Source organism: Erythrolamprus reginae, chromosome 1 (genome assembly GCF_031021105.1).
Source record: "Erythrolamprus reginae isolate rEryReg1 chromosome 1, rEryReg1.hap1, whole genome shotgun sequence".
NCBI lineage: Eukaryota > Metazoa > Chordata > Lepidosauria > Squamata > Dipsadidae > Erythrolamprus > Erythrolamprus reginae.
This window is the reverse complement of record NC_091950.1, coordinates 365,492,633-365,519,754: the sequence shown is the minus strand read 5'-3', so window position 1 is coordinate 365,519,754 and position 27,122 is coordinate 365,492,633. Positions and strand designations below refer to the sequence as shown.

The following is a 27,122-nucleotide window of genomic DNA, read 5'->3' as shown; positions in this document are numbered from 1 at the left end:
CTGACTCCAATAGAAAGTAAACCCAAACCATGGTGTTTCTCCAACTATCACCACTACACGTAACCTTCAGTTCCAGGTACTAATCTATTTGAATTATGTAACACAATAATTTAGTCTATTTTATATATTTTTAATGAAAAATACAAAAGTCCTTTAAGTATCATTTGTAAAAATGGCCAAAAATTTCAAAACTAGCCCATTCAGAAGACTGGCAAATATACGGTAACTCAACTTGGTGAGCACTCAAGATAGATGCCACTGTTTGCCCTCAGCTACTGGTTTTTGTTATTGGTGGGTTTTTTTCTTTTTTTGTTAGCCATCAAGGGTCATTTTCCAGGACAGCCATATATATGGACTAACAATTAAATATTGTACACCAGTTCCAATCATATCATAATGTTTCACGTTTTTGCCTATAAATGCACATTACCAAAGAGCAAGAAGCAAGGCAGCCATTTTAAAATACAAGGTACAGACAATATTTTATTTATTTGATTTTATTTATTTATTTTATTTTATTTTATTTTATTTTATTTTATTTATTTTATTATTTTATTTTATTTTATTTTATTTTATTTTATTTTATTTTATTTTATTTTATTTTATTTTATTTTATTTTATTTTATTTATTTTATTTTATTTTATTTTATTTTATTTTATTTTATTTTATTTTATTTTATTTTATTTTATTTTATTTTATTTTATTTTATTTTATTTTATTTTATTTTATTTTATTTTATTTTATTTTATTTTATTTTATTTTATTTTATTTTATTTTATTTTATTTTATTTTATTTTATTTTATTTTATTTTATTTTATTTTATTTTATTTTATTTTATTTTATTTTATTTTATTTTATTTTATTTTATTTTATTTTATTTTATTTTATTTTATTTTATTTTATTTTATTTTATTTTATTTTATTTTATTTTATTTTATTTTATTTTATTTTATTTTATTTTATTTTATTTTATTTTATTTTATTTTATTTTATTTTATTTTATTTTATTTTATTTTATTTTATTTTATTTTATTTTATTTTATTTTATTTTATTTTATTTTATTTTATTTTATTTTATTTTATTTTATTTTATTTTATTTTATTTTATTTTATTTTATTTTATTTTATTTTATTTTATTTTATTTTATTTTATTTTATTTTATTTTATTTTATTTTATTTTATTTTATTTTATTTTATTTTATTTTATTTTATTTTATTTTATTTTATTTTATTTTATTTTATTTTATTTTATTTTATTTTATTTTATTTTATTTTATTTTATTTTATTTTATTTTATTTTATTTTATTTTATTTTATTTTATTTTATTTTATTTTATTTTATTTTATTGGATTTGTATGCTGCCCCTCTCCAAAGACTCGGAGTGGCTCACAGCATATACAAAGACACAACAGTACAGTTAATCCAATTAATATACTCCTATGTCAAAGGCACAGGACTGCCAAAAGTGATATAGGGGCCATTAATTGATAATGCCTTCTACGCTTAACGAATGTTATAAGTGATTAGAATGAAAATGACCTCAATTTAAAAAAAAACAGTTTTTGGATGAAATTCTGTCCCTATTTGAGAGACTCTCATAGAAATGATACATAACCTTTCAATGCAACCTACAGAATCTCTGATTGAAACCAATGAGTGAAACCAACTTACATTTCTTTCATTTGAAAGGAATTCCTCTAAGTATGATTAATGTTTGGAACCAGCCTTTCAGTGCCTTTACAGAGCTTTAGCTGAGGCCTCCAAATTTATACTCTTGGAAACATGCATGACTTCATTTAACTTACTGAAAGACTAACTAAGGATATCCCCTTTGTAAATAAAACAGAGAGTCCTGGGAAAATATTCTCATTTTCTTCAGCAATAGAGTGATCAATGCCTGGAAGGCACTACATGACTCTGTGGTTTCTCCCCCAAATCCCCAAAACTTTAAGCTTAGATTGTCTACTGTTGACCTCTCTCCATTTCTGAGGTCTGTAAGGGGCCTGCATAAGTGCACCACTATGCCTACCATCCAGTGAAGGGCTGCAAAAAATTTTACTATCACATTGTGGCCGTGGCTTATTGTGTGGGTGTGGCTTGGTGGTCATGTGACCTGATAGGAGTGGCTTGACAACCATGTGACTGGGGAGGTGGCTTATAGGTCATGTGACTGGGTGGAAGTAGCTTACCAACCAAGGTAAGTTTTCAAATAGGTGCTTGGACTCTTTTTCAGTTGATTAAATCACATTATTTGAATAGCCACAAAAAGGACAAATGACAGACAGCATTATTTGTTGAGGAGCACAGTAACATTTTAAGGTTTGTATTGAACCCACAAGGTTCAGTATGATAACAGATTAGGCAAGTAGCTCAATTTTCTTTAATTGCTATAAAAGTTTAGTTTTAGATAACAATTGAAATGATCAAAGCATTTATGGGTAAAAACATACTATTTATTTCCTATTTTAAAAGTAATTAAGGATCATACTAAGGTGATAGAGAAGGAAGGACAATTAAAAAACCTATTAAGTAGTCAATAAATAGTGCATAAACTTACTACCCCCACTGATGTCTCCCCCAGCAGCGTCCCTGCTCTACTGTCCTCTTTTATCATTACTTTTTACTGATGTTTATACAAACTACTACTATCCTATACATGTTTTACAAATAAAATAAATAAATAAATTTTTGAAGCAGAGTTGCCCAGAAGTAACTCTATTTAAAGTGAGCGCAACCAACCAACGTGAAAAAGAGAAAAAAAGGCAACCCGAAAACTTCTCCAGTACTTTTTTGCAAGAATTCCCACGAAGTACGTTTTTGACCTGCACGCGCCCTTTGCTCCACTCCCACGGAACTACGTCAGCGCATCGCCTCCAGCTTAACCTAAATCCTCCTTTATTCTCGTGGTGGTGCAAGAAAACGGGCAGGAAAAGCATAGAAACTGTCTTCTCCGCGTCGCTCTCCCAACCTGCGCTAGTTTGGGTGGAAAATCCTTTGAAAGTGTGCGTCGGGGTGGGAGGGTGACGTCCACGTGGTATTCAAAACAAGTCGCTCAAAATTCTCGAGATTTTCAAAACATTCCCGGAGGTGGTTAAAACTAAGACAGGGCTAGATATTCGTCCAAATCGAGATAATGACCTTAAAAAAAATAATAACGGTGTGCAAGGTTTTGGCTGCAACGCGAGGCTGAGAGTCTTGGTACGATCGTGGGAACCGCGAACATCTATACTTAAGGAAAGGATCCAGGAGCAGCCTTCTCTCTGTCCAGGGCTCAAAGACAGATTTAACCGGAGGGTTTTGGTTTTTTTTTTGTACGAACATCCTAAATAAAACCAGGCAAGATAGAAATATTGCATTTAAAAAAGGAGATACACGGGGAAGAAAGAGCATTTTCATATAACGAGAGGGAAAACTATTGGAAATAATTTGGGGGACGGAGGATCCAAGCTGGTTAAGAAAAAAAGAGGCGGTTACTTTAAAATGATTTTTATTTTATTTTAACAATTTGGCCGGTCGTAGCTTGTAGAGTGGATATTTAACCTCACGCTGCCTTCCACTCGGATTGTCCCTCGGATTGTCAGCTTCTGGTCGCTTCCACAAACCCATTTTCCGTAGGGCGGGGATGGGAGCGACGCGTGGTAAGCGCGGCATGGGATGACTCAGGTGTAAGACTTTATTACACAAACCCCATACAAAACCCGGCGGAATCTTAAGAACGTAATGCGCCTTATTATTTGATAAGGCGGCGGGTATGCTCAGCAAAGCTCATCTTAATTTTTTTCTCTCACGCCGTAAAATACCCGCCGGAGACCACCAAAGGAAGAAGCGACAAGTCACCCTGCGGCGGCCCTTTTTTAAAGCGGCGGCACAAAATGGCAAAAGCGGGGACTTCCTTTCGGCGGCCTTAAACCAGAAGACGGCGAGACCTGCTCCCGCCTCTTCGAGCTCACCGCCCGCCCGCCCGCCTTCCTCAAAGACTCCCCGGCCCCGCTTTGCGGAGAGATGCCACAGCAGTCGGGAGCCATTACCTCACGAGTGATTCCTTCCCTCCCCCCGTCAGAGCGCGGCTGAGGCAGTTCATTTATTTATTTATTATTCAATTAATTATATTTGTCAAACAAGTATAAAGTTATAGTTTGTATTAACATAACAAAGTAAAAAGAAGTGAGAAAAAGGATAATAGGACCGAGGGACATAATAGGACATTAATTCCATTCCCTTCTTCTTCTTGTTGCTGTTATTCGAGTTCCTGTCAGGACTGAGTTCTGTGGCAGTTAAGCGTTCAAAGGAAGCCCGCCGCCTTTCCTGACTCGTATTCAACAACCTCCCCTCCTGCCCCCGCTCCGAAGGGTGCGCGTTTCTGGCCGGCGGGTTTATTATTATGATTATTATTTATTTATTTATTCATTGGATTGATTTGCCAATTGTATGGCTTCTTAGACAGCGTACTAGACCTCGCGCCGAGGGCCTTCCCTGTTCCCTCCGCCCGGGGGAGCGGGGAAGGCCTTGCGTCACTCGGAGACCCCACCCCCGCGCTCTCCTGGCCCCGCCCCCCCTCGCCGAGGATCCTTAGCATGACATCACCCTCGGCTGGAGCGTTCAGGGGTAAATAGCAGCGCCGTCCGCCGGCTATATAAATGGGGTGATGCAACCGCGCGGCGAGCCAGAGGTTCGAGAAGGCGCTCAGAGCCAGGGCTGCGATCGCTGCCAGCCACGATCGGGGAACGACAGCGGCGGCAACTTCTTCCACTTTGCCCGGAGTCCCGACGACGCGCGTTTCCTTAAAGCCCGCTCTCACCGGTCGCGAGTTCGAAACTCCCTTGTTAGTTTGCCGGGTTACTTTTTCTCGTGTAGTTTCTTTTGAAAGAAGGAAGACCTGGAGTAAAAGCAGGTAGGGAAGCGAGCGAGCGAGCCAAACTCCCGGGGAAGCGGGGGGCAAGACGAAAGGCTAAATAAGTCCGGGGGGGGGGGAACGAGGAAGGTCTTTTGATTTTTGTCCGGCTGTTGTGATGGGATGTGTATGTATTAAGGGGGGCAGGAAGGTGCTTAGAAACAACTTTGGTTCTAGGGATGCGATGGGTGATTTTGGGGGGCTTTATACAGAGGACGGAGACGGGGATTAAAAAAAAAGTCCCGATCCAAATAAATCAAAAGAGATTTTACTTTTTCTGGGCAAAACTGACAAAGCGAAATCAAAACAAAGAAAGAAAGAGAAAAAAAACCCCCAACCCGGGCGATTTCTCTTTCCCTTTGAAATGGGACCAACTGAAAGTAAAAGTTCATTCATCCGAATGAAACTTGGAGCGCTCTTTAATAAACAGGCACGCCTAAAGAAAGAGAAACTCCCAGGTCGTTTCCTTGCTGGTGGCTGTTTCTTTCTTAACAGTGCTGGCGAGGGTCGGGGGTTTCTTCCCTGGGGGGGAAGATCGGATGAAAGAAACCACCTTTCCTTCCTACTTCCAGCTCCAGAAGCTTCAGGTTCAGTTGAGATCATCAGGGTGTAAAATCAATGCGTAGGAAAAGTTATTGCGGCTAGGCGTTTTAAGGTCGTTGCCCCCAACTTATTGTTTCCAATAGACACTGCTCAAAAAAAATAAAGGGGACACTTAAACAGCACAATATAACTCCAAGTAAATCAAACTTCTGTGAAATCAAACTGTCCACTTAGGAAGCATCACTGATTGACAATCAATTTCACATGCTGTTGTACACATTCAACTTTGTACAGAACAAAGTATTCAGTGAGGATATTTCATTCATTCAGATCTAGGATGTGTTCTTTGAGTGTCCCTTTTATTATTTTTTTGAGCAGTGTATTTTCCGATGGTTTCTAGACCAAATAATCATCAGATGATTGTGTCATTCGCTCGGTTACGGGAAATTGCGGGGAAGCGGGACGGCAAAACTATTCAAAAGTTGTAACTTTATTAGCTGCTGATACCTTCGGTCACCGCTAGGTGGCGGGCTCGATGGTGGCGAGCATCGCTTGTGCTCTGAGCGGGATGCTCCGGTTTGAACTGTCCGTTTTGTTTCAGTACACAATACGATGCGAGGGAAGGTGCTTTTTAGGTGTAGAGAAATTACCTGCGTATTTCTTTCCTGGAAATTTGTGACTTATCATGCAAAAGAAAATGCACGATTCATTAGCCCGTAATAAAATATTCCTAGTGCCGGATTAAAAAGAAAAAAACAAAGTTCTTTCTTTCTTTCTTTCCTTCTTCCTTCCTTCCTTCCTTCCTCTTCCTTCCTTCCTTCCTTCCTCTTCCTTCCTTCTTTCCTTTCCTTTCCTTTCCTTCCTTCCTTCCTTCTTTCTTTCTTTCTTTCTTTCTTTCTTACTTACTTACTACATTCACAGACATTTATTATATTTTGATCCAAGGCCAGCATAAATTAACTTTTTCACATCAGAAATTAATCTGTTTTCTTATTTTTTTTTCTGATCTCGGTGGACAGACATTTTCTATTCCTGTTACCTATTGATTAATTGTTCCATTTATTCAGAATATTTTTTGCTTGCCCCAAAGCTGTCAAAAGAGCTATTGTTCAATAACAGGGATTCAAAAGTCCTTACAGATGTACACCACATCATCTGGAGTCTATCTCTCAGTCTACCTTCTGGTCAGTCCAGGTGTTAAATAAGTTCAGTTTGAAATTATAACACTGTAAAAGCACAGGTAGTTGTCAACTTATGACCTTTCTGGCCACAAGTGATTCGCTGCTGTTATTAAGTTATTTACTTATTTGTTTGTTTGTTTGGATTTCTATGCCGCCCTTCTTCGCCGACTTAGGGTGGCTTAGAAAAATAAGAATAAAATACAAGGTACAACAAGAGAAACCTAAACATAAAACTAGTGCTAAAACCCCAAAGTTATTCAAAATCAGACACTCATATTCATTCAAACACAATCCTACATTCATATCATCAGCCAGAGGAAGGTGTTAGTGGGTGCCATTTATTGGGGGTTAAGGGAAAAGGAGGGTTTTGCCTTCTCTTTCTACTCAAGATCCCCATGAACAATTGGTGGGCCACTGTGTGACACAGAATACTAGACTCGATGAACTTTGGCCTGATTCAGCATGGCTCTTTTTATGTTGTTATGCTCAACGGCCCCAAGCCTGCTGGCAAAGGTGAGTTTTTAAGACCTTGCAAAAGGTCAGGAGGGTGGGGACGGTGCGAATCTCTGGAGGGAGTTGATTCCAGAGGGCTGGGGCTACCACAGAGAAGGCTCTAGTTTATTTATTTATTTTATTTATTAATTGGATTTATATACCGCCCCTCTCTGAGAACTCAGAACTCAGGCATATAAATCTAATTGATAAAATAAATAAATAAATAAATAAATAAATAAATAAGATAAATAAGAGTCTCTCCGAGGACTCTTCCCCTAGGTCCCGCCAGTCGGCATTGCTGAGTCGACGGGACATGGAGAAGGCCGACTCTGTGGGACCTGATTGGCCGCTGGGAATACGTGAGGCAGAAGACAGTTCCGAAAGTAACCTGGTTAACATGGTTGTTAAGCGAATCTGGCTTCCCCATTGATTTTGTTGATCAAAAGGTGGCTGAATGGGGATCACGTTACTCCGGGACCAGGGGTGAAATGTTCCCGATTCACTCGTGCCTGTCGGTTGTTGGAGAGCCAGTTGTAAAGGCAAAGCAAGGCTCCGCCTACCCGCCTGGACACTGCTGTTTGGGTTGTTTTACCCTCTGCGCATGCACAGAAGATAAAAGAACCGAAACGGCGGTGTCTGGCTGGGTGGGCGGAGCCTTGCACTGCCTTCGCGACTGGTTCTCTGACGACCGACAGGCACGAGCAAACTGGGAGCATTTCATCCCTGCCTGGGACACTGCAACCATCATAAATATGACTCACTTGCCAAGTGTTTGAATTTTGACTACATGACCACAGGGATGCTGCAATGGTCTTAAGTGTGAAAAATGCTTATAAATCACTTCTTTCCATGCAGTTGTAATGTTGAATGATCACTGAATGAACTGTTGTAAATCGAGGGCTGCCACCATATTTACTTCAAAGCAGGCTTTCTGATAGCAGTTGTAGGTTGATTTCAGGATTTCAACATAGAGGTGATGTTCGGGACCTTTGAGAATTAGGTTTTTGGGTCTTCTAGGCCTGTGTTGGAGAAGGGTGAAGAGTCAGTAATAGATCTGTTATTGGATACATTGAAATTAGGAATAATAAAGTCCAAGATGAGCAAAGGACCCAAAGTTGAAAAAGATGACACAAACACAGATTGTATTGACAGCAAATTGCTTGCTTTTACTGAAGTGATCTTGTAAAAGGATAGAAGGAAAATATCTACATCTGTCAATTTTATTTATATGAAGATGAGTCATTAGCAAATCTAGGATTTATTCCAATTTAAGCTTGGAGGTAAGTCTCACTGAATTAAATGGGATTTACTCCTATAGCTAAGTCTGTGTAATATGGCTGCCCAGAAAGCCAGGGTAGTGAGTTTTCCTGGAACCAAGCCTATGAACTTCATAAGAAGCTTCAAAAAGTTTTTATTAGAGTATAATCTTAGAAGAAAATCTGCATAATTTACTCAGAAGTAAGAACCAAAGCGTTCATTGTCAGTGAGTTGATAGCACCTTGGTTTATTTTCTGTTTCCCCCTAATATATATATATATATGCATAAACATATGCATATACTTTTAAAAGGCAATAAATAAAAAACTATAAGTAAAATACATGATAATGTATTTTCATTTATTCATAATAAATGAACTATCAGAACATATTTATTTAAAATTCCAGTTCAGTTCATTAGGGATTACTCTTTAATAAATGTCCACATAGAATTTCTCCCAAATTCACTATAAAAATGCTGTTAGCAGCAAAATAAACTGCTCTACATGGAGCAAATGATGGTTAGTCAAAAATAAGATTGAAGGATTATACAGTATCTGTTTTCACATATAGAACAGTACTCTAGCCACCTAGAGTTCCTAGGGAGTTGGATGGCATAAAATTTATTTATTTATTTATTTATTTATTTATTTATTTATTTATTTATTTATTTATTTATTTATTTATTTATTTATTTATTTATTTATTTATTTATTTATTTATTTATTTATTTATTTATTTATTTATTTATTTATTGTAATTCATTTATTAAAATAAATAAATCAAATAATTTATTGAAGAAAATGCTACACTTTTGTCCAACTTTTCAACCTAAGCAGGACACTAGTGAAAAAATATCATAGTCACCAGTTTCTGGTATCATTATCAATTGCATTTCACCATTATCAATCATATTTCACCAAGTTAAATATGACCAGATTACAGTGTAAATGTCTTAAAAGGTAAAAATAAATTAAGGGTGATTATGAATTTTAGTTACGATTATAATTGTCAACGTTTATCATTTGCTTCAAAGGTCTTAAGGCATCAATAAGCAGAAGGAAGATATTCAGGGGAAAAGCCAAAGCTATATTTTAATGAAGAACGACATTTAGTTTTGATTTTTAAAAACGAGTGGAGAATCAGGTCAAGTGGTTTTACTTTAATGGTCTGAATGCCAAGCATGTTAACTAAAGGTGATCCAGCTTTTGAAGCTTCTGAGAATGGAAGAGAATAAACAGTTTTGTGAGCTTTAGTAAAATGATATTTAAATTTAATTAATATTAATATTCTACTTAATATTAAAATAGAACAGAAATGGGACCTAATACAAATAACGATTGTAGCAATGTTTAACAATTTTAAGCAATGTGGGCTTCAATTCCCAAAACTCCCCAGTCAGTTTCCAAAGTTAACAAACGTATTATATAGTGAGGACTATAATATATAGTCCCCAGCCACACCTTTTGAAAGATATTCCATTCCATCTCTCCACCCAGTTTTCTACCTCTTGGCCTCCTTCCCTCCCCATCATTCCATGGTCATGGAGCCAGTCCAATTCTCACTGGGCTGTTAGGAGTTTCTCTTTCCTCCTTTTCCTTAATGTTTGTGTCCTTCTGCAAACATTGTACTTTTCACGAAACCTGTGCAGCCTCCTTCTTGCGGATGGTTACATCATGTTGGCTCCATAGTGTATGTTTGGAAAGTGATGTTGTTTTCCTGTATTATAAAATTTGCTTCACTGTCACTCCCAGACACAGTTTCAGAAACATCATAATTTTTGCATCAGAATGCCCATGTGCTAGCCTTATTTGATTGGCTTTCGAGAAAACTCAAGAGTGCCTTTGTTGAACACTGTCAGAAGTATGCGTTAATTGATTCAGACTGAAACAGATGAGAGGCAAAGGATTTTCTACTACTATAGGAGAGAAAACAGCAAAAAATAAATAAATCCCTATTCTCCCCCATAGCGCCTATCGCCTGGAATGATATCTTCCCAAAAAGCAGGATTGTATTGGTTTTTCTGGATGTTTCCCTATTGTGTGGGCTGCATTGTTTTAAATTTCATATATTTTATGCTGCCCAGAGTGACACTTGATAAGGCAGCCTATAAATTCAATAAATAAATAAATAAATATTTGTGATGTGGAGGATTTTAAAGCAGTGATATGACAGAGTAGGTCCTTTGATATGTCTAATTCCCAAAAATGATTTCATTTCTTTTATTAGAAGACATAAAGTGAAGACCTTTTGATGTACAGAGTTAACAATCCTTGAATCATTTAGGCCAGTGTTTTTCAACCAGTGTGCCGCAGCACACTAGTGTGCCATGAGACATGGTCAGTTGTGCCGCAAAGCTCAGAGAGAGAAATTTATTTATTTATTTATTTATTTATTTATTTATGAGATTTGTATGCCGCCCCTCTCCGTAGACTTGGGGCGGCTAACAATAATGAAACAACATATAACAAATCTAATATTTAAAATAATTAAAAGACCCTTATTTAAAAAACCGAACATACACACAAACATACCATGCATAAATTGTATAGGCCTAGGGGGAAGGGAATATCTCAGTTCCCCCATGCCTGACAACAGAGGTGGGTTTTAAAAAGCTTACGAAAGGCGAGGAGGGTGGGGGCAATTCTGATGTCTGTGGGGAGTTGGTTCCAGAAAGAAAGAAAGAGAGAGAGAAAGAAAGAGAAAGAAAGCAAGAGAGAGAGAGAGAAAGCAAGAGAGAGAAAGAGCAAGAGAGAGAAAGCAAGAGAGAGAGAGAAAGAGAGCGAGAGCAAGAGAGAGAAAGACATAGAGGGAGGTAGGGAGGGAGAAAGAGAGCAAAAAAGAGAGGAAGGAGGGAAGGAAGAGAAAGAAAGAGGGATGGAGAGGGAGAGAAAGAAAGAGGAAGGAAGGGAGAGAAAGAGGGAGAGATAAATAGAGCGAAAGGGAGGAAGAGAGAGAGAGAGAATTTTTTGGTCCAAACTTTTTTTAACACCCCCCTCCCGCTCAATGTGCCCCAGGATTTTGTAAATGTAAAAAATGTGCCGTGGCTCAAAAAAGGTTGAAAATCACTGATTTAGGCTCCTTAATCTGAACTCCTTCATATGTGTTGATCTACAGTTTCCATCAACCCTGACCAATATGGGAAGGTGAAATAAATTCCCTAATAACTGGTCCATTAAAATTTTATTTAAAATGCTAATTGTTATGTGCTTCTCCCCTCCCCCCACAACCTTGCTTAAAGGGAGGGGAGCAATTGACAAAGATATTATGGCCTTTTAACATTTCAAAACATAGGTTTGGCATATCAGATATACTTACAGTAATTTGGAAGTAAAACTATGGCATGGCTGTAAATAATTATTCAATGCCTTTGTGTGCTTGCAACCACCTTGCAACAATCAATGGCAGATTTCTGGTGTAATAAAGTGTACTGTTTGTTTCTGTAACTTCTTTGAAAGTTGCGGTATAAGGCTCTGTATTGGGTTAAATAGTTCTATAGTGTATGTGACATTGGGTGAGGTATCATCAATATGCCGATGATACCCAGCTTTACATCTCCACCCCATGCCCAGTCAACAAAACGGCGGAAGTGATGTGCCGGTGCCTGGAGGCTGTTGGGGCTTGGATGGGTGTCAACAGACTCAAGCTCAACCCGGATAAGACGGAGTGGCTGTGGGTTTTGCCTCCCAAGGACAATCCCATCTGTCCGTCCATTACCCTGGGAGGGGGAATTATTGACCCCCTCAGAGAGGGTCCGCAACTTGGGCGTCCTCCTCGATCCACAGCTCACATTAGAGAACCATCTTTCAGCTGTGGCGAGGGGGGCGTTTGCCCAGGTTCGCCTGGTGCACCAGTTGCGGCCCTATCTGGACCGGGACTCACTGCTCACAGTCACTCATGCCCTCATCACCTCGAGGTTCGACTACTGTAATGCTCTCTACATGGGGCTACCTTTGAAAAGTGTTCGGAAACTTCAGATCGTGCAGAATGCAGCTGCGAGAGCAGTCATGGGCTTACCCAGGTATGCCCATGTTTCACCATCACTCCGCAGTCTGCACTGGCTGCCGATCAGTTTCTGGTCACAATTCAAAGTGTTGGTTATGACCTTTAAAGCCCTTCATGGCATCGGACCAGAATATCTCCGAGACCGCCTTCTGCCGCACGAATCCCAGCGACCGATTAGGTCCCACAGAGTGGGCCTCCTCCGGGTCCCGTCAACTAAACAATGTCGGTTGGCGGGCCCCAGGGGGAGAGCCTTCTCTGTGGCGGCACCGACTCTCTGGAACCAACTGCCCCTGGAGATCAGAACTGCCCCCACTCTTCCTGCCTTCCGTAAACTCCTCAAAACCCACCTTTGCCGTCAGGCATGGGGAAACTAAACATCTCCCCTTGGGCACGTTGAATTTATACATGGTATGCTTGTGTGTGTGTATGTTAGTATAGGGGTTTTTTAAATTTTTGAAATATTTTAATTAATTGGATTATGTATTGGATTGTTTTTTCACTTGTTGTGAGCCGCCCCGAGTCTTCGGAGAGGGGCGGCATACAAATCCAAATAATAAATAAATAAATAAATAAAATTTGTTTAAGTAAAGGTAGTACCAATGAAGACATCTAAAGAAAACCTGGTAGATGGTTCAAAATGAAGGTTGGAAACAGGATTAAGAAACTCCAGTTCTTGCTTATTTCATATAAACATTATAGAATAAATATCTTAGAATAACAGAATTAGAAGGGAGATCTTGAAGATCTTCTAGTCCAGCTCAAGCTGGAAATCCTATACAATTTCAGAGAAATGATTGTCCAGTCACATTGTTACCTTATCACAATGTTCTCACCATGTTGATTGTAGAGGCATGTCATTCTGTATACAGAGTTGGACGGGACCTTGTAGGTCATCTAGTCCAACCCCCAGCTCAAGCAGGAGACCCTATACCATTTCCAACAAACGAGAGTCCAAACTCTTGCTGAAAGTCTCATGTTTGGAACTTCTGAAGGCAAACTCTTCCACTCATTGATCACTCTGTCAGAAAGTTCCCTCTTATTTCCAGGTTGAATCTCTCTTTGATCAGTTTCCATCCATTATTCCTTGTCTGGCCTTCAGGTGCTTTAGAAAATATCTTGGTCCCCCTCCTCTCTGTGGCAGCCCCTCAAATACATTCTGAACCAGAATGTATCCTTACTGCACATTCAGCTCTGCTATCTATACAAAATACGAAATAACAGAGTTGGGAGAAACCTTGGAGGTCTTTTAGTCAAAGCCCTACTCAAGCAGGAGAGTATACCATTCTGGACAAATGTCTGTCTGGTCTCTTCCTGAAAACCTTTAGTGATGGAGCAGCCACAACTTCTGAAGGCACGTCATTCCTCTGATTAATTCCACTGTCAGGAAATTTTTCCTTAGTTCTATATAACTTTTCTCCTTTGTTAGCTTCTATCCATTTCTCCTTGACCTGCCTTCAGGTGCTTTGAGGAATAGGTTACCCCCTTCTTCTCTGTGGCAGCTCCATAAATATCAGGAAACTGTTGTCATGTTATCCTTAATGCCATCTCTGGGGTGTAATGTACATTAAATGCCTTTCTTTCTACCATCCAAGATAAAGGTTGGAGTTGTACTAGATATGCAAAAAGTCCATTATCAATGTGCAGAACTCAATACATCTTGAAAACCTTCCCTGATTCAGGAGTTGCTTTATCAAATTTGAGATGTCAAAACCTAGTTTGGGTTACCTAGTAGTGAGGAAAGGTCAGTGACTTCAACCAACCATCTGAAGCACAGCTGAGAATGTGGTCAAATACAGTGTGGTAGTTGGGGTGGCATTACTATAGCCTTGAAGTTGTAGTAATTCTCTGGAAAGTGTTGTGGTGTTGCCAGAATTCTCAGCTGTTTCTCTACCACAACATTGATATAATGAAGTCCTGGCTAGTCCCCAAATTCCCAAGAAGTAGTGATAGAGAAAACATTACAGTAATGGCAATATAAGGAAATGGCATTCTTATCAGACACCTATAAACCACAATTAATTATGATACCTACACGTGTGCATGCATCCCAGCATAAAGTTACCCACTCTTTAGAGGAAAGAAAGAAATCTTGTTGGCAGCATCATTTATTTTTTTAAAAATTTAAAATTTTATAAGATAGGTTCCTATCCCTACAAAGCTAAAACAGATATGCTTTTTCTGTGTATCCCATCCAGAATTATAATGCTCTTTATGATAAATGGAAGATGGACATGCATCAACTGTGACTAATGCTAGGAACAGCTTCTGTTGCCAGTTGAAGGTTTAAATGATTTAAAAAATTTATTTATTTATTTTGTCCAATACACAATAATACACAATGAAGGTTATAGAGGATATAGTAGAGAAAATATAGGAGATATAGGAGAGACTATAGTACAGGGGACGGAAGGCACTCTAGTGCGCTTATGTACGCCCCTTACTGACCTCTTAGGAATCTGGAGAGGTCAACCGTGGATAGTCCTAAGGGTAAAATGTTGGGAGTTAGGGGATGATACTACAGACTCCGGCAATGAGTTCCACGCTTCGACAACCTGATTACTAAAGTCGTATTTTTTACAGTCAAGTTGATAAATGGTAAACCTGAGCACTGTAAACCTTTGTTGTCTTGGTATTTTCTATCTCTTGAAACCATTAAGGAATATCGGGACTTTGAGCTGTGACTCATGGTTTAGGGGATTTCTTAGCAAAATTACACATTTTTCCTCAAGATCTATGTAAATTACAATTCCAGGAAATCATTCCTTTGATGATCGAGAGATCTGAAACCATTGGGATTTCTACTTTTCTTGTTTGAAGTCAGGTCTATACACCATTATACTGTTACACAGAAAATACAGTGGTGCAAAGATTAATATAGACACACTCTATATATTGTCAAATGTTTACATGTCTTTTTCAAGTAGCAAAGCAGGTGTCCATGTCCATCTTGAGATACATATTTAATTGTATGTGGAGATGCTTTCTGTGTTAACTACTTTTTGTGTGTATTTTGAAGGCCCAGAACTTGTGTGGACATAATACAAGCATTAAGGAAGTAAATAAAGACTGAAAGTCTTTAGTTTATTTCATAAATAAATTTGGATTTGCTTTGAATTTGATCTTTAAAATATCACTTTAAATAAAACAATCAATACTGTGCGTTTGTTCACAACGGGACTTGTCAAACTCTATTGCCTGAAATTGCAAAAAAAAATATTGCATAAACTAAATTCTGTTTAACAGCTTATGGAATTTGCTTGTGTATATAAATTCTAAAGGCAATTATTGATTTGTCTATTGTGAATTGTAATATTGCTATGATTATGTGGTAGTTACTGTGCAAAGTAGATTTCCTTACCTGCTTAAGGAAACAAATACATAAATAATACTGTCCTTATATGTCCCAAATATATTTTTCCCAATAAAGACTAAGGAATATGGTTGATTTTATGTGTGAAAGGGCATACATTGTTGTTGTTGTTTTTTTTAAAAAAAACTCATTCCAAATTACAGTACTTGATTATGCCTTATGATGCCTTATGGTGTAGCACAGGCATAGGCAAAGTTGGCTCTTTTACAACATATGGACTTCAACTCCCAGAATTCCTGAGCTAGCATGATTGGCTCAGGAGTTCTGGAAGTTGAAGTCCACAAGTCATAGATGAGCCCACTTTGCCTATGCCTGGTGTAGCATCCTTCTGAGATCTAGGCTGACCCAACCATGTAAGCCCTCTGAAAAGCCCTGAAGAATTGGTTTTACACTTAGCACTGTGGCTAGATTAGTTGAGCCCAATATGAATGAATGACTCTCAGCTTTATTATAATACAGTTTTACTAAGGTTTTTTTTTTAAGTTTTGCATTGAGCATAAACTGCTCAGAGTCACAAGACTGAGATGGGTAGCTATATAAATACAATAAATGAATAGATGTCGTTCTGTGGGTGAATATATAATCATTCTATCAATATCTAGTTATGAGCCAGAATCTCATTTTTCAGTTATTGATTTTCTGAATTCTGTATTAAATGTTGCACCCATTATTATTATTATTATTATTATTATTATTATTATTATTATTATCATTTCTTCATTAAATTTTGGAAAAATTCATTCTTTTCTCTCTTGTTTCCATGCAGCAAAATGATGCTCCAACACTTGGGCCAGGTGTCTGCTTCAGAAGTCAGTGCTTCTGCAATTATTCCATGCTTGTCCCCTCCAGTTTCCCTGGGCTTTGAAGATTTCACAAATCTGACCCCATTGGTGAAAGAGGAATTAAAATTTGCCATCCAAAATAGGTGCCTTTCTCAGAGGATGCCCTCCACCTTGGATACAGTCATGGTTTCTGATAGATCTGAAGAAACATCTATTTTAAAAAGAGAGGTACTTTATTTTTATTTTTAAGCTATGTTCACCTACCACTTATGCTTTCTTAAAGCAGAGAATGTCTTCCCTCTGCACTATTATTATTTATCATTTTAATAATAATTAAATTAAATTTCACAGTATAAAATACAAATGAAAATGAGAATAATTGGAAAATGGGGAAGGGAAAGAAGGAAAAAGGCCAAAGGGGAAAAGGGAAAAAAAGAAAAGCATTTACTTCTGGCTCTTTTTATAGCAGTGGAATAAAATATTACAGCCTCAACTTTTTATTTTTACATATTTAATATATATTAGTGATATCTATAACAACCAAATAATCAGCAAAATCCAAAATCAAAGTTTGACACCCCCCCCCCCATTTCAACACAAAATCTAGAAGCAAATTCCAAGTAGAACCGAAGTTGGTTGTGTTCTTTTCTTTGATTACAGCATGGGTATCAAACTTGCCACCCCATGTTGCCATTGCGTGATGTTGTTTCTCCTTCGCGGAGCTTGGGTGGGCGTAGCCTGTGCATGACACAGCCAGCCTGTGGGCCACCAGTTTAACGCCTCTGGATTAGAGCATTTAATTTAGCTATCTCTGCTAGTTCCATTTTTTCCCATCCATTATCATCATTACATAAATCAGAATATTTAATATTATAAAGTTATTAGTGACAGTGACTTTTTCTTGAATCAAAATTGGCTCCACTTGATTAGATGAAAGTAGTTAGCTTCTGCCTTCTTCCAGAAAACAGACTATTGGGAATCAATAAATAAATGATAGATAGACAGACAGACAGACAGACAGACAGACAGACAGACAGACAGACAGACATAGACAGACAGATTTCCAAGTCTAATATACAGCTTTGGGATTCCCTAATTATTTTTCATACAATAACTAATGAGATGCAATTCTGCTTATGTAGATATCCTATCTAACCATGATGACATCAAAATGATAAAGTAGTGAAGCCACGCACTAGAACAGTGATGGTGAACCTTTTTTCCCTCAGGTGCCGAAAGAGCATGCGTGTGCACTATCACGCATGTGTGAGTGCTCACACCCATAATTTAATGCCTGGGGAGAGCGAAAACAGCTTCCCCCGCCCCTGGAAGCCCTCTGGAGGCCAGAAACGGCTTGTTTCCCAACTTCTGGTGTGCCCAGTAGGCTTGTGTTTCACCCTTCCCCGGTTCCAAAGGCTTCCCTAGAGCTGGAGGAGGGTAAAAATGCCCTCTCCCATCTCCCCGGAGGCTCCCTGGAAGCCAAAAACTCCCTCCCAGAGCTTCTATGTGAGCCAAAAATCAGCTGGCTGGCACACACATCCACACTGGAACTGAGCTAGGGCAACGGCTCACGTGCCAGCAGATATGGCTCCGCGTGCCACCTGTGACACCCATGCTATAGGTCGCCATCACTGCACTAGAGCATAAGATGCAAAGTTTGTCTCATAATACATTTTAACACTTGCTGCCTTCCTGGACACCTATGTCTGCTTAGATTTCAAGATCAGACAAAGTTAAGTAGGTGCTGCCACCTGTTGTGACAAATTGGTTAGTCCCTTTGACATTTGCATTAATATGCTCGAATGGGAATGCCTTCACGAAAGACAAGCAGTGTTGGAAATGTGGTCTGAATCTGGAAGGCATCAGGAAAATGAAGGCTCCTGTAACTTACAGGTTTTATAGTTATGCAATATAACACACTTCATACATTCCTGGGTCACATGCTTTTCAGAAAGGACTACATTATAATATAGTTCATTTTGAACTTATAAATTCTTCATCCCCAGAGATTTTTTTAAAAAAATGAAAAATGTATCTGCATGAGACTTTATGAGCATTGATAATACTTCCTACTCATTTTCTCTATGTTAAGAAAATATATTCTATCTTGCTCCGAAGCATCATTTTAAATATTCTAATTGTAAGGTTGTGCTCTGGTTTCTGAAGATAAGCCTTATTAGGATTTAAACCTGCTTAGAGAATAAAATTCAGAACGAACCTACCCTCTTTAGTCAGAGGTGGGTTCCGGATTGTGTTACTGCCAGTTTGCTCAGGAATGCGCTGTGTGCGTGCATGCGCAGTACTAAAAAAAGCTACGCATGTGAAGAAGAAAAAAAAACATAGCGCCGCTGAGAAAATCGGCTTGAGGGCATAGCAGACCTGGGTCGCTGCCAGTTCCAGCGACCCAGGCCACCAAAGTTACTACATATTCTATAGAACTGGTCTGAACCAGTAGGAATCCACCTCTGTCTTTAATAGATCAGATAAATCCAAGTATATTTGATGCTATTTGGAAGCTGTAGGGAAGCTTCTTCAAGGTTTTCTGACTTACCGTACATCAATCTTCTTAGAGGTTTTCTGAGGTTTTCTGACTTACTGTACCCCAACCGTCTATGTTCCTACGATCTCCAAAACATGCCAGACAACTTCTATTCTGTTTCATACAAGGTTAAAGGGCCAAACTAACCAGTTGGTCATTTGGTTAGCAAGGAACAAATCAGACTTACTGTTATTATAACATCTGTAGGAAACATAGTTTCTCTCTTGCACTCTCCTGCCCCCTTTTTGACTGATCCAACCCCAATCTCTCTGGATTCTATTAGTGCGCACCCCAAGAAGATGATAGGAAAAAACGTCGGAGAGAAAGAAATAAGATTGCAGCAGCAAAATGTCGAAACAAAAAGAAGGAAAAAACAGAATGCCTGCAGAAAGTAAGTTAACCAATACTTTCTAATTAATACAGTACTGCATCTGCAAAATATAAACACATCTATGTAAAGTGAAAATTTCCTTAAAATTCCATGGATAAAATAACTGAAGATTTTCACTGTGAGCTGTTGATTAATTATAACATTGGTAAACATGTTAAAGATGAAATAACTCAGGCTCATCAATCTGGAGAGAAAATGTAAACTTACACTAAAACTTTAGAAGTAGTTTAGAAGTGCTTAATTAATTAAGATTTCTAACTCAAATAATAATGTAAAATCGTTTCTTTTAAAATGTAAACAATTTTCAAGTCATTATTTTTCTTTTCCCTTTTCCCTTTTCCCCTTTTCCTTTTTTTCTTTCCCTCCCTCCCTCCCTTCCCTCCCTCCCTTCCTCCCTCCCTTCCTCTGGTTGTGTTGGACTGAATCTCTTATGTTTCCCAGCTATCAGAAAAATTAATAGAGACCATCAGATTGCAGAAAATAGAGATAGCAAGTGATAATAATAGAAACTTTTTCTATTCATTAAATTTACCGATATATCTTCCCTCTCCTTTCGAATGCCTCCCTTAGTTGTTTTCCCAGCTCCTACCCTACAGGTTGAGATATAGTGACTGAACTATAAATGATCAGAGCCTTGGGCTAGAAGACTCCCAAGGTCCATTCCAACCCTATTATTCTGTGTATTATGTATTATAATTATCATGAACCACACTCTACTCCCTTGAACCATTGAACCACAAGACAGGAATTTGTTTGGTTGACTTGGAGCTGCAACTTCAAGAAACAGAAGATTCTTGTGGGAAATTTAAAATTGGATGAGTAAAAAGATATACTGTGAATAGGAAGATAAAAGTTTGTAAAATGAATATGGAAAGGAATGAGAAGTCATTTAAGGTATATGAAAAATACACTGGATAGCCTGAACATGGGGAAAGTGAATAATTTTAGCTGCAGAATTCTACATAGAGATCAAAAGATACAAAGGCAAAAAGATATAAAGAGGAAGTCATCATAACCATCTATGTAACTGTGACAGAAAATGGGTTTCCATAGCATATTTCCCAATATATATTGTCACATGAATGAGTCCTAAGCTACATATTTTTTTTGTTTTTTCACTTGTATTTTTAACACTTCCACTTCTATGTTTTCTCTTTTCTTTGGTTACCAGGAGTCAGAAAAACTGGAAACAATCAATGCAGAACTGAAAGCTCAGATTGAAGAGCTGAAAAATGAGAAGCAGCACCTGATCTACATGCTCAATCTACATAGACCCACCTGTATTGTCCGTGCCCAGAATGGTAGGACTCCAGAGGACGAAAGGAACCTTTTCATTCAGCAGATCAAAGAGGGAACCTTGCAAGGCTGAACCATAATGAGGCAGTGCTCAATGTTCTTTAGCCATGCTTCTTACCATTAAAACAACAACTTGCCATCCCAAGCCAGAAGCCACGGAGAAAAGAAATTTCAGCATTTGTGGCCTCCATTTACTCAAGAGAAGATGGATCTGACATGATTTTGCTGAGAAGAAAGGACTATGGTAGCTTAGCTTCAGCTTTCCCTAGCAAAGACTTAACTGGGTGGAAGAGAGCCACAGCCTTTGCTCCAGGTCTAAACAGCTGCCACACTTGCTATCCTAGAAGTAATATGGCTCTAGGCTTCTTAAACTCCTGCTGGCATGCACTTGCAATGTTTCTGGTAGGGCTGAAGGGCCTACCAGATGCAGGTCTGTTGAACTGCCAAGCTGAAAGGATTCCACTCACTAGATAGAGAATGTAGGTGGACTGGTTTGTGTTTTGTTTTGTTTTGTACTTTCAAAGAAAAGAGGTTAGCAACTTCCAGAACACTGTTTTCAGTTCCAAAAGGCATTGCAATATAACGGGAATTGCTATGTTTCTACAACTAATACAAGATTTAACTTGGGCACTGCACTTTGTTAAAAACTGTTTTCGTAAAAGCCCTCCTGTGGGTTTTTGATGACTCAGCTTAGAGGTGATTGTAGGACAATGTGACAAGCTTCAATGTATTGCAGAATTGCTCACTGAATTAAGACTCAATATACCACACTGGAGCATTAATATACTTGGCTTACTTTAAGAAGGGGGAATGTCCCCTTCAAAACTCAATTGATGAGTCACCTGCAGTATTCAAAAGACTTATACAACCATAGTATAATCACTAGAGATGTAAAATTGTGATTTATCTTGTCCTCGTGATTTTCATCTTACAAATGTTACCTTGGCACAATCTTTTTCAGAACCAGAGAATGTAATTGCTGGCAATTTACAAATATTGATTTATATATAGACATTGATTAAGTGAAAACATTATCTATGTTGAGGATTATGGCTCTGCTAGGAATAGAGATGAAAAAGTACACTAAAGGTGGGCTCTGTGGTTTGGATTTGCTTTGATGGAATGCTTCACATCACAGAAGCAATGATATTCTTTTCATGACGCAAGGTGACACAATACTTCTTGGTGAACCTGGATTTGGGGTTGCCTTGAATCCTTGCCTGGCAGGTCCATGAGTCAGAAGAGACTTCGAGACAGCTTCTGGAAGTACCAGAAGAAGCTTGTATATGCGCAGAAATGTCTTTCATCTAGTGAACCTGTCAAAGAAAACAGTCAGAACCAATAAAATGATGTAAAATGGCCCTTTTGCTTTTAGAAATGGGTCAGGGGAATGCCACTGTATCCCTTTGAAGACTGGATGAGGAAATAGCCCAAGAACCTTGACTACTTCTTAAGAACTTCAAAGAAAGCCCAGGAGATGTTTCTTTCATCATTCTGTAAAGTAGTAGAAGCCAGTACTGGGGGCTTCCTAGTTGTATTTAACTGCTGAGTCTCAGTCCATGTTGGGCAACAAAATTTGAATCTCCTTAGAATTATGGGAGCATACCTTTAAAACCAGCATTGGCCTTCCATATAAACAACAAAATTAAATAGTTTGTTTAACTGCAATGTTAACTTTTAGCTTAAACTTCTTAAAGTGCTCTTCTGCAGGTCCTTCTTCTAGATATGTAACAGCTAAATTCTCTGAATTTCCAACCAGAATGATCAAGAGACAATGAACACTAGGAATTATGGGAGTTATTGGAGTATTTCTTTTGGATGACCAATGTATTATTTCTAAGGTTCTGTTATCACTGGGAGGTGCTATGATTGTATTATTCTTACTATTTACAGCTGAAGGAACGATTGGCTTAGAGCAGTGTTTCTCAATCTTGGCAGTGTTACAACAGGTAGATTTCAACTCCCAGAACTCTGGAAGTTGAAGTCCACCTTTCATAAAGCTGTCAAGGCTGAGAAGCACTGGTTTAGAGTGAAACATATGGTGAAATGTTGTGAAGCTGTAATTAGATAAAGCTGTAATTTTGATCTGGGAGACTCTGTCCTGATGAATTGTAGCAACAAAGGACTGAGGAGAAAAATGTCCCCACCTTTGCTCCTTTTCATACTCTTGGTTAAACTGAAATGCAGAAGGTTAAATCTGGGACCTCTTGCAAAGGAAGCAGATGCTATGATTCCTCCCTACTTCCCAATAGATTTCTTCACAGACTAACCTTCTGGTTGAAGTCCTGACTGGGATAAAACCCCAAGCCCAATCCTTCAATTATCTACACGTATGACTAATTTCAACAGTGCCAATCATTGTTACACAGTAATGATGGGAAGGGAGGATTAATTCTGGATACCATATGCCTTGTTCCAAAGACCAGCCTCAGTTCCCAGGCTCTCTGCATAGTCCTAAACAGAACAAGAATATTGTGTCTCAGATTTTAACAATTCTTATTTATAATGAAGAATAAAATTGAATCAGGAAGTCTGTACGATGTTGAATATAATTTTAGATCTCAAATTCTGGAAAATTGAAGGGTTTGTTTCCAAAACCTATATTCTTTACAAATTTCAAAATAGTACAGAACCAAAATTACAAAAATGAACAAAGTTCAAATGTTTTCTGAAATATGTTATAGAATATAAATTGGAAAGCTCAAGTTTTTAACTTTGCAATTTTTTGCTCTAGAAAAACTTGAGTTTTAAAAAATGGCGTATACTTCTTTAAAAAAGAAGAATGCTCAACTCTTTTAGGTAAATTACAATATTTGCATGTTTTAGTTTCTGAGATCTATTTTATTTAATGACAAAATTGAAGCAGTAGATTAAATAGCTTGCAAAAAGAATACTTTGTCCAAACATTACTTCTGTTAAAATTCATATGCATATACAAACAGCAACATCAAAATGTAGACTCTCTGTATGGACTAGCTTATTTCTTATCTGACACTAATGTTTACATTCTGTAACAGAAATATTTGATATGCTTTCAATAATCTGGATATACAGTATTGTTATGTCCATTATATTACTGTGTTCCAAATACATATATATCTCATGTAACCAAAATACAAGGAAATGGGCCAAATTCCATCTCTGTAGAGAAATATTTTTTCTTCCAGCATCTAAAATTGCTTTTTCTGAAGGTTTTCTTAAATCACCATATATCCCAGAGACCTTTGTATATCAATTTGTTGACTAAACTTTATATGGAAGGGTATTATGTAACTGCTAACTTCTAGCAGCTGAGTAAATTGGGTTTATTTAACAATGATTCTATGGACCTCTGCAGTTACATCTGTTTACATAGCATATAACCTTCTGTAACTGTTGTTGTCTCTGAAAACTTTCATTCAAGGTAGATGCTGTGAACGGGATCCAAAAATTAAAAGTGGAAGGAAATATGTAGCCTATGCTTCAAGGGACATTGAAGACTATCCCAATAGGCTCCATCATTAGGGTAGCATGTTTCTTGCTTTAGTGTAAGTTGTCTTCAACACGAAAGTTGAAAAACATGGCCAGAGTAGAGGGAATCTGAGAGTCACTTTAAAAAAGGAGAAAAGAGACCTAGAAATTATCTATGCCCAATTAATCCTTAAGCAGTAGCCCAAGCTACTACATGAAGGAATTAGTTCAAACCCTCCCCATTCCAGTGAGATGCACTGTATGATTTACTTACATCCTAGGAATGGTTTCCAAAAGTGCTTCTACATACAAATGTGTACAGTATATATGTCAGCCAATCTTGTAAGCTCCTTTTACTTTTTTTCCTGTTTGTTTGGGTGGGCATTGGTGTATTTGTCTTCATGAATCTTCTTGCCGTTCTATCCCAGTTTTCACAATTACAGTATATTTCTTCTACTTTGGAAGAACATCTCAGGATTTGCTTTTCTTTTGTTTAATGAATGGGTCTAGAATCTCATAGATACATGCAGTAGAGTTTTTGTAAGCCGAAGATAGCTTCCACTTACACAAAGACTCTCTGAGTTCAAGGCTCTTCTCAAGGTAATAAAAGTTACCTTCAGTGCTAGCACAATATGATACTACCAAAGGCATTTACAGACCCACTGTCCGTATATTTCAAGTGTTTCCAAAAGCTATTTAAAAAAAACCCAAAAGTAATTTCTGATGCTGTTTTATGTATCATGTTATATAGACCATTTCATGAGAGAATCAAGATTTTTCCCTTAAATATTTTTCTATGCGTATTTGATATCCTATTTAAAATGACGCAGGCGTCCTGCTGCTACTGCTGCTGTTGCTTCAAGTTACACAAATGTTGTTAACTAGCATGCCAAATGTTTACTAAAGTGCGGCTACCTTTGTCAAAGATATTTCTTTGTTGAGCTGTGGCTGTTCATTTGAGTTTGGAGACAGCATATGCCTCAAGGTGGTGCAAGGTATATATATTTTTCATTGCTTGAGAGAGAATAATCGACAGAAAGACTGGGTGTAAAAAATTGTGTAATCCTATTCTATTTTCAGGTCTGTACTCTGATGAACTCTGTCAGAGGAAAGCTACCTGATGTAACTTTGCCTATTTGTAATAACTGTGTGATGTGATCATGGTGGAATTTCCCCTTATTATCTAAATATTATCTAAAGAAGGGGACTCCAACCTTGGCAACTTTGTCTTGTGGACTTGAAGCCCACAAGTCTCAAAGCTGCCCAGGTTGGAGACCCCTGATCTAAAGCATATGCAAACCCCTACCAGATCAGATATTGTTCTTTGGGGTGGTTAGGAAATATTTGAATGGGAGAAGTGCATGAATGTATTTATCTATTTTTATTTGAACATTTAATAATACAATAAAGATGGTTTGTTTTTTTATTTTATGTTTTGATACTTTCATAATAATAAAGACTAATGTGTGTTTTCCCCTATTTGGCTTCATTTGTCTTGTTTGAAGGACCAATGTTCATGTAGAACCTCTAGAAAGATTATTTTTTCAGTGTGTCCTAACTAATGCCAGTTTGTTGCATGACTCTTAGCTAGTGACCATGTTAAGCCAACATTATACCTCACTTCCCACTTTGTGCCAATGTCATTGTTTTTTTTCTGGACTTCTATTGCCTTCACTCACCATGCTATTGTAGGATATGCTCTGCACCTGGAATAAACTGTCCAATTAGTCATCAGTCAAACTAGCCTGAATATTTTCAAAAAGGTTTTGTATGTGCAGTTTCTATAACTAATACAGTACTAATGGTCATGGCTCTTCCATTAAGTTATGAATAGGATCTCCATGATTGGCATTAAGTTGATTTCCCTAGAAGCATGTTCTTCAATCCTCCAAATGTATTAGGAGTATAATGCCTAGAATATTCAGTTCATAAGATTGGTAGAACTGGATAATTCAATAGAATTGAATTAATAGAAGTTCAACATATTTGGTAAACCTCAGTTTAGGGAAGATTTCTACATCATTACATTTTTTGCATTTAACTGCTATCAGTCCAAATATCAAGCTCAGTGGATATAAATAATTGCTAGGGCAACCACATGTTTTGTCATACATACATACATACCATACATAACAAATTTCTATCTATGCTTAAACAATGAGAAAAGGCAATTCTTTCAGAATTTAATTCAGATCATAAATTAATCACCAGTCACACTGAGATACTATGTAAGTACAGAGATGATAGAGAGATAGATAGATAGATAGATAGATAGATAGAGAGAGAGAGAGAGAGAGAGAGAGATGGAGAGATGATAGATATATGATAGGTGAGAGAGAGAAAGATAGATAATAGATAGATAATGGATTTCAGAATAACAAAAAATGACCTTCATATTTCCAGTGACGGGATTTAAGTAATTGTCCTTTTTTTTCTTATTAAATTTGAAAAACCCAAATGTAACTTAATAGAACTCTATTACCATTTTTAAAAAATCAAATGTATATGTCTTACTCCATTTAAGCGCTTATTCTCACTTCCACATCTTCAGTTCTGCTTTTTCAGTGGCTGCTCACCATCTTATCTGTAAATGAATTTTTGGACACTTAAAATTTTGCAACTGTTTTGCAAACCTATTGACTTAATTGCCTCTTTTAAAATGCTTTGTTTATTTCTACTGCATTTTAATCAGTTTGGAGTAGTTTTTTGAAAAATGTTGTCAGCTACGAAGTAATGTCCGACCCATTGCGACCCCATGGACAATGTTCCTCCAGGCCTTGTTCTCTACCATCCTCTGGAGCCCATTTAAGCTCATGCCTACTGCTTCAGCGACTCCATCCATCCACCTCATTCTTTGTCGTCCCCTTCTTTTTTGCCCTCAATCTTTCCCAGCATAGGCCCTTATCCAGTGAGCCCTC

General features: G+C 37.6%; 1 protein-coding gene across 6 annotated transcripts; it reads left to right on the top strand.

Moving 5' to 3' along the window:
* ATF3 (activating transcription factor 3) lies at nt 1-25,683 on the top strand. Of its 6 annotated transcripts, none has more exons than XR_011557509.1 (5): nt 2,148-2,201; nt 16,513-16,756; nt 19,351-19,458; nt 20,630-21,855; nt 21,922-25,683. XR_011557509.1 is itself a non-coding variant. In XM_070734450.1 (4 exons), exons 1-4 carry the CDS (start codon nt 30-32, stop codon nt 20,825-20,827), a joined length of 597 nt encoding a protein of 198 aa, XP_070590551.1. In that variant the 5' UTR covers nt 1-29; the 3' UTR covers nt 20,828-25,683. The 6 variants fall into 6 exon arrangements, 4 of the variants coding, with proteins under 4 accessions (XP_070590551.1, XP_070590554.1, XP_070590553.1 ...); XR_011557508.1 differs by lacking the exon at nt 2,148-2,201 and adding an exon at nt 4,608-4,895; XM_070734450.1 differs by lacking the exon at nt 2,148-2,201 and adding an exon at nt 1-76 and having other exon boundaries at nt 20,630-25,683.
* The last annotated feature ends 1,439 nt before the right edge of the window (nt 25,684-27,122 follow it).

Excerpts from the sequence above, each read along its gene's own strand:
- ATF3 (XM_070734450.1), top strand. The coding sequence starts at position 30 with ATGGTGTTTCTCCAACTATCACCACTACACGTAACCTTCAGTTCCAG. Across the intron at positions 77-16,512 it reads CACGTAACCTTCAGTTCCAG|CAAAATGATGCTCCAACACT; the intron begins GTACTAATCTAT and ends GTTTCCATGCAG. Across the intron at positions 19,459-20,629 it reads AAACAGAATGCCTGCAGAAA|GAGTCAGAAAAACTGGAAAC; the intron begins GTAAGTTAACCA and ends TTTGGTTACCAG.